The sequence below is a fragment of the Eurypyga helias genome, unplaced genomic scaffold (assembly GCF_000690775.1).
Source record: "Eurypyga helias isolate BGI_N326 unplaced genomic scaffold, ASM69077v1 scaffold20436, whole genome shotgun sequence".
NCBI classification, from domain to species: domain Eukaryota; kingdom Metazoa; phylum Chordata; class Aves; order Eurypygiformes; family Eurypygidae; genus Eurypyga; species Eurypyga helias.
This window is the reverse complement of record NW_010257459.1, coordinates 7614-23476: the sequence shown is the minus strand read 5'-3', so window position 1 is coordinate 23476 and position 15863 is coordinate 7614. Positions and strand designations below refer to the sequence as shown.

The window sequence follows — 15863 nt, the reverse complement described above, 5'->3', positions numbered from 1 at the left end:
AGATGCTGTGGGAAACAGTGTCAAAAACTGTACTGAAGTATGGGTAGCAACATTACCCTCACCCACTGAGCAGGTCACCTTGTCACAGAATGAGATCAGGTTAGTCAAGCAGAAGCTGCCTTTCACAGACCCATGCTGACTGGGCCTGATCACCTGGCTGTCCTGTTTGTGCCACGTTATGGCACTCAAGATGGTCTGCTCCACAACCTTCCCCATCACCGAGGTCAGACAGACAGACCTGTAGTTCCCCAGATCCTCCTTCCCGCTCCTCTTGTAGACGGGCATCACATTGGATAATGTCCAGTCAACTTGGACCTCCCTGGTTACCCAGGACGTTGAAAGTGCCTTGGTGAGCAGTTCCATCCGCTCCCTCAGCACCCTCGGGTGGACCCATCCAACCCCATACACCTGTGTGTGTCTGTGTGGTGCAGCAGGTCACTAACCGTTTCCCCTGGGATTATGGGGGCTTGGTTCTGCTCCCTGTCCCTGTCTGTCGTCACAGGGCCCTGGGTACTGGAGAGCAACTGGCCTTCCCATTAAAGACTGAGGCAAAGAAGAGCCAGCCTGTGTGCGTTTGGGATGCAGATGTAAAGTTTATAGAGAAGCAGGACCAGATCGTGGCCCTGGGGACTCACTGCTGGCACACACTGCAGCTGGCTCCTCCGCTTTGCTCATCATCTCTGGTGTTAGTTGGTTTTGAACTTAATTACACAGTCCCCTTAGTGAAGGGTGTGTGTTAAATCTGAGCTTGTTAAGATTTCTAAGCCCCCCAGAAAGGTTGGGAAGAAGATTAATGTAAAAGTAATTTCTTTTCCACTAAGATGAGATGAGTGGCTGGATTGACTTCTTCCTCTGATTTTATTTTGAACGTGTTTCTTGTCGTGTCCCAGAAGCTGGACGTTGAGTCAAGAATACGGCCTGATCATAGACGGCTTGACGCTGTCGCTGATATTCAACCCTTCTCAGGACTCTAGTTCTAGTAATTACAAAAACATATTTCTACAAATCTGCTTGAAGTGTACTGCAGTCCTCTGCTGCCGGATGGCTCCTTTGCAGAAAGCACAGGTACGTACTTAGGACTAACGCGCGTCGTTAGGGGATGCGATGCGCTCTGATCCGTTGGCTGGGACCTGATCAGCTTAATCAGCTACAGCTTCTCCTGGCCTTGTGCAAGCCTCGTCTGTGCTTCAGAGTGTGATGGAAACACACTGGTCTTTCAAATCTGAATGTAAACACTTTATTTAATACGCTCGCAGGAAGCCACAAACCCATGCCAATTATAAATAAACAACCCCCCCTTTGTTCTTTTTTCTTTTCCGTTGTCAAGTGGAGTCCGTGACTTCCTCACGCTCGCTGGTGGGATTGGACCCTGCTGGCAGCATTTCTGCCCTGGGGGTGGGTGTTCTGGGAGGATTTCCTGCCCCATGAAACGCCTGAGCAGTCCCATCCTTGTGAGAGCCGGGTCTGGCAGAAGGCAAGGACGGGATGGTGCTGCCGGGGGGGTGTTTTTAAGTACTGTCCTTCAGCCCTCTGCAGCTGGGTCTCGGCTTTTCCCCCGGTTGGTGACTGCGAGGGAGGCAGCAAGGGGTTTATTCACCTGAACGCTCCAGGTGCTGTTTTCCTGCTGTAGAAGCCTGGTTGGTTGCCCTGGGGGGTCTTGTGAGTGGGGTGGTGGGGGGTCTCTGTAGGCTTTTGAACAGAATTTTTGGTTTCTGTTGCTATCATTTTTTAAAATCCTTTAGATTGTGCGAATGGTGAAGAACACGAAAGGGAGCCCGATAACTCTCTCCATAGGGGACGGTGCAAATGATGTCAGTATGATTTTGGAAGCACACGTTGGAATAGGTAAGGGCCCTGGTAACACCTAAGACCTGTCCGCTGTTGCTGGCGTTCGCTCTTCAGGCACAGTCGGTATTTCTGATCGCACGTGGCTAAACCGAACTCGCTGAAAAATGCAGAAAGTCTGCTGTTGCTTTCTTTGGAGCCAGGGTTTGACTCCAGATAAATGCTTGGGATGGTCATACGCTGCTCACCTTTGATAGTACCGCTCTCTTTATGGGTGATAAACTGCAGGTCGTGCTCAAAAACTCTGTGACCAAATTGAAGGCGGTAAAGGTGGTCAGATAAACAAAGGCACAAGTCGCAAACTGATGGGTGATTCCTGGCAGTTGTTGAAAAGGCAGTGCAATGGCAACAGCAGACTTTATTAGAGCTCTCTGCTCAGAGCTGCTGGTAACTCAACACTGGGGACCTGCTTGTGTTTCCCGAGGGCTGATGCTCAGTTATGTTGTCTGCCCTGTCTGTACGGCTGACATCAGGGTGGAAGCTATCCTTTCTGCAGATTGGTGTCAGAGATATGTGGAACACTGGAGGGTTTTTTAATACCACTGAAGAAGGGTTGATGGAAGAGAAAGAGCAGCCTCTTTATTTGGGGCTGTTGGAAATGCCGCGGTGCCCTCTAACGAACGGGTTCCCGGTGCAGTTCATTTGGATGTGGCTTTGTTGTGAACAAAACTGTCTTTCTTGAGCTCTGCTCTGCGGGGATGTCTCGGGAGGCTGAGCATATGCAATGAAATAACTAAGCTGTGTTAGATGCGGGCAAGCCCGTGGGGAAACCAATTCCTTATCTTTTATCAGGTTTGCTTAGATACCCTTCACCACACTGTCTTACACGGGAACTCAGACAGCAACCTAAATATAGCTTAAAAGCTCCAGAGGCAGGTCTGAGTGTTGTGGAACCAAAGCCACACAGAATCTCGCAGCACGTTAGTGTTCTGCTCTCCTGGGGCGCTCGGAAATACGGCTTTGTCATGCCTTGAGATACTGGCCTTGAGACACTGAGTGATGTGAACAAGCTTAGTGGGTAGCATCGGTCCAAATGGCAGTCCTGTAGGGATTAACCCCTTGCCACGCTTCTGTCTGCAGGTATAAAAGGCAAAGAAGGACGGCAGGCTTCCAGAAACAGCGACTATGCTGTGCCAAAGTTTAAACATTTAAGAAAATTGCTACTAGCACACGGGCATTTATATTACGTGAGAATAGCACACCTTGTACAGTATTTCTTCTATAAGGTAAGGATGCGTGTGCAGCTCATTTCTTTGTTTATACTGTGGGCTTCTTTGACGACAGAAAAAAGTAGTAAACAGGAGAAAACCATGTATAGGTTATTCTGTGGCTGTTTTCCTGCCCTAGAACAGGCTGTGTCTCTGCCATGTCCCGGTCAGTTGGAAGCACTGCTTTACAGGGGAATGTGAGCATGACTTTTTCTTCCACTGGCTTTCACAGATACTGCTCATTGGATTAGTTTTGTGCTTGATAGAAAACAGTGCCCTAACTTGTCTGATATTGTAATATCAGACACTAATGTCTGATAACAAGAGAAAGTATTTGGATTTAGATTGAGAAGTCAAGCACTTCCCTGGTAACCGTTTGTCTTTTGTTTCCTCAGAACCTTTGCTTCATTTTACCGCAGTTTTTGTACCAGTTCTTCTGTGGATTCTCACAGCAGGTAACTTCAGTAATGTGTCTATAAAGCCAGGATAAAAAGCAAGAGGCACACTGAGGCTTTACTTTTGGTGTCCTGTCCCTTCCTCAACTTACTTTAGAGGACATTAGGAACTGACCTCATTGCTCAGCACTGTATCTGGGGCATAATATTTTTGAGATCCATAACAGAAAAAGCAATCTGCTTGCTTTCTTTTTCCACCACCCATAAACGCAGATGACACCTTTCTAAAATAACGAGAGAGGGGTTTAACTGGTTTGTCAGCACCTGAGTTTGCTACTTCTCTTACTAGAAAAGGTTTTCAAAGACTTCCTGATCTTTTCTCCTCTGCTGCATTTCCCTGCATTAAAGGTGTCTCTCAAAAGGAAGAACAGTTTGTTCTTTTGTGGCAGCCTTTAAAAAAAGACACATGATGAGTGTCATTAGGGACCTGCTTAGTCCAGGCGAGTGTCGGAAGGACAGATCTGTGTGGTGGGTGGTCTCGTGTGCTTGGAGACAATAGCTTTGGCTTTTTTTTCTGTTTGGGCTCAAAAATAGTGGTAAGGAAGAGTAAATGATAGGAGAGAATTCTCTGCTTGTCTTGGACTGGCCTTCCCCTTTTTTTTTTTTTAAAAAAAAGCTTTTTTTATTTAAAAAAAAAAAAACCCCAAAAAAAAACCCAAAAAAAGGAAGCAGCCATGGTTCTTCTGAAAGAGTCTAGAGAGCCACAGGAGACATCAAGCATGTTAATAGAAATGGCAGCACGAGAGCAGCCACAGACAAACTGAGATTAGGGCTGTTTAATCACATCTTTCTGGAGGATGAGCTGAAGATGAGACCAGCCAGTTACAAAACTTCCCAGAGGTGGGAGTGAGGTCCCAACCATGCAGCCTGCAGGTGCCTTGTCCCCTCTGGCATTGCATGGAGCATGGCCCCTGTCAAATGAATCTGTCCTGTGTGGTGTGACAAAGGGATGAATCTATAGGGTATATATGGAGGCAAGGGCTGGAAAATTTTAATCTCTTCTGTGGGGAGACTTTTAAAGTGGAATTTCTGTCTCATTTTACCCCTTCTTCCTCTTCTAAGCCGCTGTACGATGCTGCTTATCTTACCATGTACAACATCTGCTTCACATCACTACCTATCCTGGCGTACAGCCTCCTGGAGCAGCATATCAACATCGACAGGCTGACCTCAGATCCACAGCTGTACATGTAAGTGGGGCTGGGCTGGGTAAGCCTCTCCTCAACTGGCTTATCCATGGCTTAAGTTTTGTTTGTGGAGGAGTGTAAGCACATGTCCCTGTCCCTTGGTGGTGGTGGGGTTGCCGTGGACTGCAGAGAAGGATCTGCTGGCTCTGCCACTGCTGCGTTAGAGCTGAGCAACATCCTTTTTACTGCCCATTTCTACTTATTTATGCTCTCAAACAGTATCTCGTCTAGCAAACTGCACTGCTCTGTCTCTACAAAAAAAATAAACTGTAGGTGGAATTCTTCATCTGTAAGAAAAATCTAGCTGTGAGTGTGGCCACATCATTTGTTCACATTAGCTTTGGGCCAGGCAGCCTGTGACAAGCACATGATGGAGTGTGTAATGGATGGAGGGGAGATCTAGTTTTCAAGAGGAAAAAAGATCCATTCGTTTTCAGAAAGATGAATGTTTCTGAAGCCCAGCTCAGGCAGGTAGTTTCTCACCTTGTCTAAGTGGCTATCCTGCCTCAGGCTTCCCCTCCACAGGCCAAATCCTTCTATCAGAGCCCATTGCTGGGGAACTCTGCCCTTTGATCCATGTGCTCAGAGTTTTCTGCCACCTTGCCCAGAGAAAGGACAGTTTAAGAGGAGAGTGCCTCTCTCTGCTTTGCTGGTTGCTTTCTCTCCTTCCTTGGTTGCAATGAGGAGAGGCTTCCATGGAAACCAAGATGCTTCCCATCTTCTTCCCACCCCATCCCACACAGACGTTCTTGGGTGCACCCCTTCAGCCAGGACTAAGGAAGATGCTTTTTTGGGGAAGTCCCTGTTCACGTATTGCGGTTGCCAATTCCTGGCAATAAGCTCAGAGCTGAGCTCAGCCCTGTGGCGAGAGACCAGGTCAGGGCAGCTCTGGTCAATGCCCTGTGCAAGCCCCGCCACTGCTGTGTGATGCTCCTCAGCTGTGGAGGAGCTGTGTGCGGCAAAGCTGTACTCGAGCCAAGAGCAGTGCCTTTGCAGGGACAGCAGAGGAATTAACAGGTACCTAAAGACGTTGCGTGAAAGTTGGTTTAGGTGTAGAAAAATCAGCAAAGATCTGTGTTCCTGTGCTCATACGGCAAAACACACCGCATGTGTTTTTTAAATCAATTGGTAATTGAATATTGTGCAGCATAGACCAACAACAGCAGGTCCCCGTGCATGTGCCCTGTGGGCTGTGCAACCTCTGGGGTCTGTCAGTTGAGGGAAAGCAGATGAATTGTGCAGGCAGATAGCTTTGGTTTGAATATTCCTGGCTGTGCATGTGCTGCTGAATGCAGAGCGACTGCTGCGCCTCTGCTGTATGAAGTGCCGGGTTGCTGCAGTGCAGATCTCTACTCCGAGGCGCCGTAAAAAGGCTGTTTACAGCAAGTGCTGCAGGACGTAAATGTCATGCAAAACAGAGCTCGCAGGGAGGAAGGTGGTTGTATTTTCTGTCCTTGCAATAAAACCCACTCGCAGCCTGGATTATCCGTGCTCCCTACTCATACCAAGTCGCAGCATGTCAGAGCATTGTCACTGCATCATCACGCATAGGATTCAGCAGGGTTTTGTTTTGGAGACTGCAGTTACAGGAGCCCAGCACCACGCTGGTTTGCAAGGTGCATCTTGCTGACAACAGATCTGTTGCTTTAGTTGTTAGAAGAAAAATGAGAATACCCCTTGGATTTTGGGGTTTACTTTGGGGTTTACTGTAAATGTGCTTTTAGTCCCCATCAATCTTCCAATTTTAAAGAAAGTAATCTGAAAAGATAATGATGCAGGAAAGTTTTTCTAACTCCCTCCTGCCCTGCTGGCCGCAGGGCACTCCCTGGGCATTGCGTGCGGTCCCTGCAGGGCTCTGCCCGTAGCACACCTGTTTGCTGCTGCTGCCTCCGTGCCCAGTCGCATCCTGGATTCGGCCAAGAGCCCTCCCGCTACAACCCCAGCGTTAAAAACACCCACCATACGATTCAGGAGGTCATTTTCAGCCTATGCAGAAAGCCACCCCTGACAGGAATAGGACTTGCAGAGCTTTTCTCAAAGAAGGGAGTTTGTACATTCAACAAATGTGATTTGTCACGACCAGCAGCTGCGTGTGGCGAATGTGGTTTATCTCCTGTACGCGGGACGATACTTGAGTTTTACCTCCTTGATTCCTACAGCAAGGGCTTGCTCCAAAGCCTGCAGATCAGCTGGCTGCAGGGGCTTGGCAGCACACCCTAAACGCGACGGTGATGTTCTTGTTACTGCATCTCTCGGCAGGAAGGTTTCAGATAACGCAATGCTGCAGTGGAGGCCGTTCCTGTACTGGACCTTTCTGGGCGCCTTTGAAGGACTCGTCTTTTTCTTTGGGGTTTATTTTCTCTTTCAAAATTCATCGCTGGAAGATAACGGAAAGGTAAAGCGACCAGAAAAAGGAAAAGATGAGCGTTTCTTTTGTGCGCTGGCACTTTTATACGCCTGGCAGGGAATAGCTACACGCTTAATCTGTGCGGTGTGTCTCGAGTCTTGTCCGACAGTGTAGCTTTGCTTATGGTGTGATTGTGCAGCAAATGCTTGAAATGAAGCGTTTCCCAAATTGCCATGGAAACAGGGCAGAGCTGGTTATACTCACGAGGTAGCATAACTAGTCTTACACACAGCTTTATTCCCACCCGGCGAGCTTTGCACAGTGCTCTTCCACTCTTCTGCGTGGTCCGAGGCGCTGGCCCAGGGCCGGAGCAGTGTCCATCTGTCTGTCCCACCAGCGTGCCGTGTGGCACTCGGCATGCGTTGGGCTGGTGACGAGCGACTGAATTATTCCACCTTGATGCTGCGTGTCGGCGCAGACGTGGTGCAGGGCTGCTTGTGCGCTGCGCCTGCAGCGGGGTGGGATCTCAGCTGCCCACCTCCCTTTGGGATGGGGAAGGCTCGTGCTAGGGTTTGGGTACCATTTGGAAGCCAGCATAAGTTAGCACCGCTGTCAGAGCGAGCGGGCTGTTCTCCCCGCTGTGCTCGTGCCTCTCATGTCAGGACAAGCACTTGCATTGCCACGTGAGCGAGGTGTGGGAGCTGCTCAGGGTTAACTTGCACAGAAAGGGGAGAGATTTTGGTTTTTATGCTTAACTGACTGAGTACAGAGCAAAGCATCAGTGTGGCTGCCGCATGTGGTGGCCTGGGGTGTCTCAGGACCTTCCCCCTAGGGGGTACTCAGTGTGTTATCAGGTCTTGACCGATGGAAAATGTCTTTACACCATCCCTTGTGACCCTTAAAAATACCTTTAGCTTTTTTCAGTGGCTAACACTTGGAGAAAAGCTGATGAAATTTATGTATGTATGTGCATATGTTGCATTAAGGCCAGCATTTATGGTCCCAGCTGTAAGTAGTAATGCCCCTATATTGTAGATTCAGTGCCTTTTGGTATTTATGGCTGTTCTGGTTATATTTGAACAAAACATGAAGCACCGATATATTCTGCAAATGCCTTGAGGGGTCAAGTCTATGTAGCACTAATAAGGTCTGTGGTTATGTCCTGTTTCGTAAACACTTATGCCTGTAAGAACTGCTACCAGCAATTGTTCATAATATCCATGTATGTTTGATTGACTCCTTTCTCGCTCCTATTGACTTTAATTTTTTTGCATTTTTTGAAAACTTTTACATTTCACTTTCTGTTTTGATGTATGCATTCAGATCTTGACAGCCTTTGGTAAGCATCCCTCCCATTCATTGCCATCATTTGGATTTATATACAGTCTCTGCTTTTCTTTGTCATGCGTAGTCGCTAGTATCCGCAAACCAAACCAGATGGAAAAATCCCCATCAGTGCGTTCTGCAAATGGGACTGAAGCGAGACCCTGAGCAGAGGTGTTGCGAGAAAGCAGAAACTGAGTAAATTACCGAGAAATCATGAAATGCAGGTGGTCCGATGACTTGTATCCTCGATCGACATTGCTGTTAGTAGGAGTTTGTACCTGTCGTGGTCCCAACTCTGGGTCACCCGTCTGTGTGGCACTGCATGGCACAGGGTAGCTTAGCGGGCAGCCGGCGCCCGGCGCCTCCCCGAGCATCAATCCCCCGTAGCAGTCGCTCCATCCCGTCCTTCCCCTCCGGTCCCTGCTTGCACCCCTGTCCTCATGTCGTCCCTGTGCCTCTCCGAGGGCAGACACACCTGTGGCAATGTGACGTGTTTTTCAGGTTTTTGGGAACTGGACCTTTGGGACGATTGTTTTCACCGTGCTGGTGTTCACCGTTACTCTGAAGGTTGGTTAGGCTCTTCCTTCCTTTTTCAGTCATTTATCATTGCAGTCATTTTCCAGTGCGTTTTGTATGCGCTGTAAAATCGTGGAGTAGATGTGTTGAAGGGGGAGTTTTCTGTGAATGTGGTTCCCGCTACACTTAAATCTCCTCTTCCACAGACCCAGAACTTGCTTATTGACTGCTTTATGTCCTTGGAGTAGTCTGTGGTCTGTATTCCTGGGCTGGTCTATAAGTTTATATGTTTTGGTTAAATTATTTTCCTATTTTGTGCCATCTTCTGAGGTCTCTGGTTGGTTGTGGTTGACTTTTTCCCACACTTTTGCCCTTTGGCATTCAGTTCCAGCAAGAGGAGGGGAACAATAGGGAACTTTGCGTTTGGGCACCTTGTTTCACACACCCCTCAGCACCGGAGGGATCAAAAAAGCACATCTGTCAGATGACAACAGCAAACCTGCTTTGTTTTGGGGACCTTTCCAGAGCGAACCCGTTGCGTGAGACCTTACAAAAGGTCTTTTATGTTTGGTTCAGGACAGCAGGTGGTGGCAGGAGGCAGTAACAGTCCCTGTAACCTTCAGACATTTCTTTCCTGTAGTATCAGAGGTTGCATCAAACTTACTCTATTAAAAGTGTCAGTTACAATTAGAAATGTGCTGTTTCCCTGTTGACATTGTGCCAATCTGTAGATACTGTGGGTATTTTCCCGGGTGCACACATAGAGAGAGAGGTAGCTGTTTGGAGAATTTCAACCTTCATGTGAAAGCAGTCCAAGATTTCCTACAGGTACAATCACACACACTCTGCATCTGATGCCTGTTCTGTCTCTGTGCTTTTTTATTCACACAGCTAGCATTAGATACCCGATTCTGGACGTGGATGAACCACTTTGTGATTTGGGGCTCCCTTGCCTTCTATGTGTTTTTCTCGTTCTTTTGGGGAGGAGTCATTTGGCAAGTATCTTTTCTTCTTCCCCGCGTGCTTTCTTAGGGATCTCTGAAATGTGTGAGTTTTCTCCTGGAGTGTTTACCTTGCATAGCTCAGTATTTTTGAGTTAACAACTGCTTTGGGATCCTTGTCATCAGTTATTTATGAGGGATTTTTCACAAGGAGCTGTCACTTCCCCTCCATCACTAAGGGAGGGAGGAAGAGGAAAATAATGTATTGGGATCAAGCCTCTGGATTTCCACCATCAAAAGCAAACCAGAAGCTATAGCAAAGTCCAAAGTTGAAATAGAATGCTCTGTTTTTTGATAAGGTGAATAATTTCTTTTAGTGATAGTAGAAAGATTCAAATGCCTACCCACCCTGAGATGAAACAGAGGTGGAAGGTGCCGAATACATCACGTGAGGTGGCAGGACAGCCCTCCGGAACTAGCGCAGTTGCAGGAAGGAGATGCGTTGGGGGAAGGATGGACGGTGTGTTTCTGTGCAGGCTGTGAAGGGAGATGTTACTGCTAATAGTTTGAAGTGAATCTGCCTTTGATTCTGACCCTCTTGGGAGAGTCTTGTTAACCAGAGTTTATTTGTATCCTTTCTTTTTCAGGCCTTTCTTGAAGCAGCAAAGAATGTATTTTGTATTTGCCCATATGCTGACTTCTGTTTCCACGTGGCTGGCAATAATTCTCCTGATCTTTATCAGCCTTTTCCCTGAAATTCTTCTAATAGTTTTAAAAAATATAAAAGAGAAAAATCATCAGGTAAGGAATGAGATGATCTATCGCACGGTATTTTTAGGAAGACCTCTTTTAAGCACCAGATGAACCTGTGACAGTACTGTGTACCACTCACGTCTCAAGGAAGGCTTTCTAGGTCTCGTCTTGCTCTTTCACATACCAGAAATGTCAAGAAGCTCATCTAAAAATACCCCCTAGATCTGTAGGGAGGAGAGACTCAACCCATGCCTTTCCTTAGTTGCCTTCTCTGGATGAAACCTGCTGTCTCTTATAAAAGTACAGTAATCCTTTTCCACCCTGAACTCATCATCGAAGCCACCGTATTGTGTCCTGAAAACAACCCACTTGTTTTTATGCCAAAGAACATGCCCACAATATTCCCCTTGGGTGTGTCCTCAGGTGCTGGCGCAGGGGGAACAGGGTCAGGTCTTGTCATGTTTGCCCACCCCCCTTAATAACTGAGGGCTCGTACTGTGGCGTTAGCCAGCAGTGTCTAGCTCTCCTCGAAAGCAGTCTGGCTTCTTAACAGCTTTCCTGCCAGCGGTGAGTGCCAGCCCTGCTGGGGCTCCTGCCTCGCACCGTGCCAAGATTCCCCCTGCCCCTTGCTCCCTGCTTGCCCGCAGGTGCCCAACATCGCCGCAGCACCGTCCCCCGGGCAGCCCTGCTCACCCCAGCCGTGCCTCCGCCTCTGCCTGCGCCTCCCCTCCCTCCTGCAGCCCCTCTCTGTCCCCCTGCAACATCAGTTGCCAGCCGGCCCTGGCCTCTAGCCATTGGGTTAGCATGTCCTTAGGCGGGTGCGGTCCTTAGCATGTCCTTAGGGCAGCGTGGCTTTGGCCAGCGCAGCTCCCTGGCAGATGGCCGGAGCCAGCCATCGGTCGGTCCAGCGGCAGGGCTGTAGGATTTGGCCAGTGCAGTGGCAACAGCGCGCAGAGGTGGTGTCTGCCCTGCCAGCCGTGCCCCGGACCAGCAGCATGGTAGCAGCAGGCCAGTGCCCTGATGGCCTGAAGTGCCCCAGGAACCACGGGATGACCCTCCAAATACTGAGGTTCAAAACAGCCTTCTCTCCTTGAAGCTTTTGTATCCCGTGAAGTTTCAGTACACTTTCCTTACTTGTCTGTGGTCCTTATTTAAAAATTATCTCAATTAAAAAAAAAAAAAAAGAAATCCAATGAAGTAGTAAAGATTCTCCTCCCCCATAACATTTGAAGCACATTTGGCACCATATCAGTGAAGTAAAACGTGTATCTGCAAGACAAAAAATTCCTCAAACCATTAGAGTTGAAAGCAATAGAGATGGTGTAAGAACTACGCTTGAATTCTTTGAGGCTCCATGTAATTTCTTCCCATTAAGTACAATTTAATAGTTCTAGCTTGACACTCCTATTGAATAGGCTGGGGGAGGGTCACTCTCAGCTGTGGACATAGGATGGTTCAAGGACAGTGACCTAGGGGTTACCAAGCTGATCTCACCTGAGAATGAAACACTTTTGCCTTCAGCTGATGGCCAGAAGATCCGTTCCCTCATGTCATACTTGCTTTCCCAGAGTACTTTATATGCATTAAAAAAAGGCTCTTGTGAAATCATTTAGCAAAGCAAAGTAAGCATCAACTAAAAAAGTCTCTTTATATGTGCATACTAAACTAGACACAGGCTGAGCCATATTTAAACGTACATTTTGAGTAAGAGCTTTATAAAACGCCTGAAGCACATACCAGCTCTAGATGACTCTGTCAGCAGCCAGACACCGAAGTCAGTCATCTAATTTTTAAAGGTATGTAAGACCAGGTAGATGATTACAAATCAAGGCCCTTTTTGAGGATCCTGATCTTAGTATTGGAAAAAAAATCAACATCAGTTTCCCAAGGGGATCATTGAATGAAAAAGAAGATTAGGGCAGTTATTTAGGTGCCTGAACCCCCAGCTTGGCGGCTGAGGATCCCCTCTGGAAGGGGAGGATGGACTGAGGCCAGATTGATGGGTGTTTGCCCTTGACCTCAGTGGGACTGGGTTTTACCTGAGATTCCTATAACACAATACATCAGCTCTGCTCAGTCTTTATTAAATTTTCTGTGTGCAAATGTTTTGTTTTGTTTGTTTTTTTAACTGCAAGGCGCATTCGTGTTTTCCTTGGTTTCTGCCTTTCTCTTTCTTGTACTGCAATTTTCTGTCTTTTGTGCTGTTGTGAACTAGGTAACGAAGCGCCTTCCTTCCTCAGGAACATCCACTATCTTCATGCTTTCTCAAACTTCCAGCAATCACAGCTTTTCTTGGAGTGAATAAGGTGATTTCCTTTCTGAGTCACTATGTGTTGCTTGCTCTACTGCTTTTTTCCTCCTGCTTATGCCTAACTCCTGAAAACCCACGTTTAGATTTGCTCACCCAGCAAAACCTTGCTTTCCCCCTACCTTTTGCTTTTATTTAAAACTTTTGCTTAAATATTTCATCTGTCTCACCCCCTTTGGTCTCCTGCTGTACCTCAGGTGGGCGAGCTGGTCGGGATATCCGAGTGAGGTGGACATGGCCAGTGCTGGCCACACTCCCCTTCCCTGCTGTAGTTCTGTTAGGGGTCTAGACACAAACTTTTCTGAAGCGTGGGACAAAGTGGATTCAGTTTTGATCATCCTCCGGATGACTTGGCAAACAGCTCACGCTCGTTTGATCTAGGAGGAGCTCCCCAAGTGCCCATCTTGCTCAGTCCATCCCACCTGTTCGTGTACCGTTGTTCTTTGTACGAGTGACTCGGCCACTGCGCTTAACCCGCACAACGCGGGAGGGTCTCGGACTTGCTGACCGTGGGCATGGCGGGGCTACCCCACAGCAAAGGGCCTTGAATACGTGTCCCTAGCGTTCGGTTTCGCTGCAGATCTCCAGCATGACTCGCTGTTTTAAAAATACCGGTTATGTGGAGATTGAGGACTGTTTCCTCCTCCCGCAAGAGCACCTCTAGCATAAACCACTAAGCCTGAAGTTAAACTTTTCGGGGAGCAGGGCTAGTTTCTCAATACCCTCCAAGCCTCTTGCACTGCAAAATCAGCCAGTATTAATTGCCAGGGTATTGAGGGAGTGTGTATTGCTACATCCCTTGTGATGTGACTTGGATGTAAAAAGGTATGTGTGTGTCTTACGTTGTTTGACCATCAGGCAGGGGCAAGTGTCGCGTGTGCTATAAGTCTTTTTGCCTCGCTGTTGCAGAGCAGCACGAAGGTACCTGATTCATTGTCGGCCAGACCTTCTGTCAGACCACTTCTTTTAAGAACATTCTCAGATGAGTCTAATGTGTTGTAACAGGTACCCTGTCCAAAGGAGTTGGGATGGTTTTAAAAGGCATCGATTAACCAAATGTAACCCCCCAATCAGTCAAACTACGGTTCTTGTAATCCTCTTGACTATCGGTGTGGGGAACCTGTCCCTGTGGAATGGAGATGCAATGCTTGGGATGCATTTTAATTTGGGGGCGAATCCCATTTGTGTGCAGATCCTCTCAAACTGAAATATTTCGCAGTATGTCAACAAATCTTTCAATACAACTGATATTTTAGTCTAATATTAACAGACAGTTTAGGCTGAGAATACGGTCAGAGAATTGTGCTGACAGTGAATATAACAGCTAACGCTGATTTATTTAAAATCATAGAATCTTTTAGGTTGGAAAAGACCTTTAAGGTCCAACCATTAACCTGACACTACCAAATCCACCACGAAACCATGTGCCTAAGCACCACATCCACACATCTCTTAAATCCCTCCAGGGATGGTGACTCCACCACCCCCCTGGGCAGCCCATTCCAATGCCTGACAGCCCTTTCCATGAAGAAATTTTCCCTAATATCCAATCTGGCACAACCTGAGGCCATTTCCTCTTGTCCTATTGTTGTTTGGGAGGAGAGTATGAGGTATTCAAATCTCAGCTATTAAAATGATTCCAGTGTTGCATCTGAATTGTACCAAAATCCCTTTTTCTAGGGTGCATGCTGTTCTGTTAGAAATAAGAACATTTTAATTCATCTGCATAGATTAAAACTAAACATGTGTACTCTTCTGTGTATGTCAGCATACAGTACGGCAGGCATGTCTCTGTGTCTGTATGTGTATACACACACAGAGAGCATCCTAGTACAAGTTCTCTTCATTTTAAACATCGTAGTAAGCTGATAACAGAATAAAAAAGTAAAAGTGCCTAATTGAGTTCACAATGTCACTTTGGGTGAGCTGTTAACTAGCTGATTGGTGTCCACTGCACACGTAAAACTGCAAATTCTCTGCACATCTCCCCTGCCTTGGTACCCACACCTGCTTGTAAAGAAAGCAGTTTAATCGGAATGGCAGGTCCAACAGCCAGCCTTTCCAGAGATCCAAATATATCTGGCGTAAATCCAGGTGTCTGCTTGCCCGGACACTGCCGAGCAGCCGTTCCTTCCCCGCAGACATTAGGTGGTGCTCTCTGCTCCCTTATACTGGTGCAGACTGGTGCGGGAGGCAGCTGGACTAGGGCAGAGTGGGAGCTGCAAGGACCAGCGAGGCAGATGCCACTTGGTAGACCTCATACAGCATTCTGCCCATCCCGCAAATTAATTTACCATCTTTTTTTTGGAACAAATTTACCATTTGTTCCTCGGTTGTGACGGAGATTTGGCACTTTTATCACAGTCTAGGTCTAATCATTCTTCTTCTCCTGTGAAATTTCAAGTATTCCTAAAAATAATAGAAAAAGGTCTATAAACTTGGGAATGTAACAATTGCAATTCATGTGTGTTTTCCTTCTCATTTTTGCAGACTGGGTCCTTTGATCTGCCTATGTTAGTCTCATACAAACGTATAGAGAATGGTTATGTGAAGACTGAAGATGCTCTTACTAATATGGCAGAAAGATATCCTCTCAGGATACTTTAAAGTGCTCCATACAAACACTGCGTATTGTCATGCTGTAGGAAAAAAGCGTGGTTTTAACCTAACAGTTCTCTTTAATATCACCGAGTACAGTAAGCAGCCATGCTGATGAAGCAGTAGCCAGGGCACTGGCCCCACGGTACCGGTTTGTCTTTGGTCTTGTGGCTTCCCCGCCCCCTAAAAAAGATTCTGCCAAATCAAAAGTCTGCGTCGCTGGAGGCTGAGAATTGTCATGCTGTAGGAAAAAAGCGTGGTTTTAACCTAACAGTTCTCTTTAATATCACCGAGTACAGTAAGCAGCCATGCTGATGAAGCAGTAGCCAGGGCACTGGCCCCACGGTACCGGTTTGTCTTTGGTCTTGTGGCTTCCCCG

General features: G+C 47.3%; 1 protein-coding gene across 1 annotated transcript; it reads left to right on the top strand.

The window, feature by feature from the left end:
- Positions 1 to 890: 890 nt before the first annotated feature.
- Positions 891 to 15514, top strand: LOC104511422 (phospholipid-transporting ATPase IG-like; the record flags this gene model as incomplete). The annotated part of the gene is made up of 10 exons (XM_010154030.1): positions 891 to 1065; positions 1743 to 1845; positions 2935 to 3071; positions 3449 to 3508; positions 4571 to 4698; positions 6955 to 7090; positions 8870 to 8935; positions 9776 to 9879; positions 10473 to 10626; positions 15377 to 15514. Coding segments are annotated over 10 exons (1180 nt in total), but the record flags the coding sequence as incomplete, so codon positions are not given.
- Between the last annotated feature and the right edge of the window lie 349 nt (positions 15515 to 15863).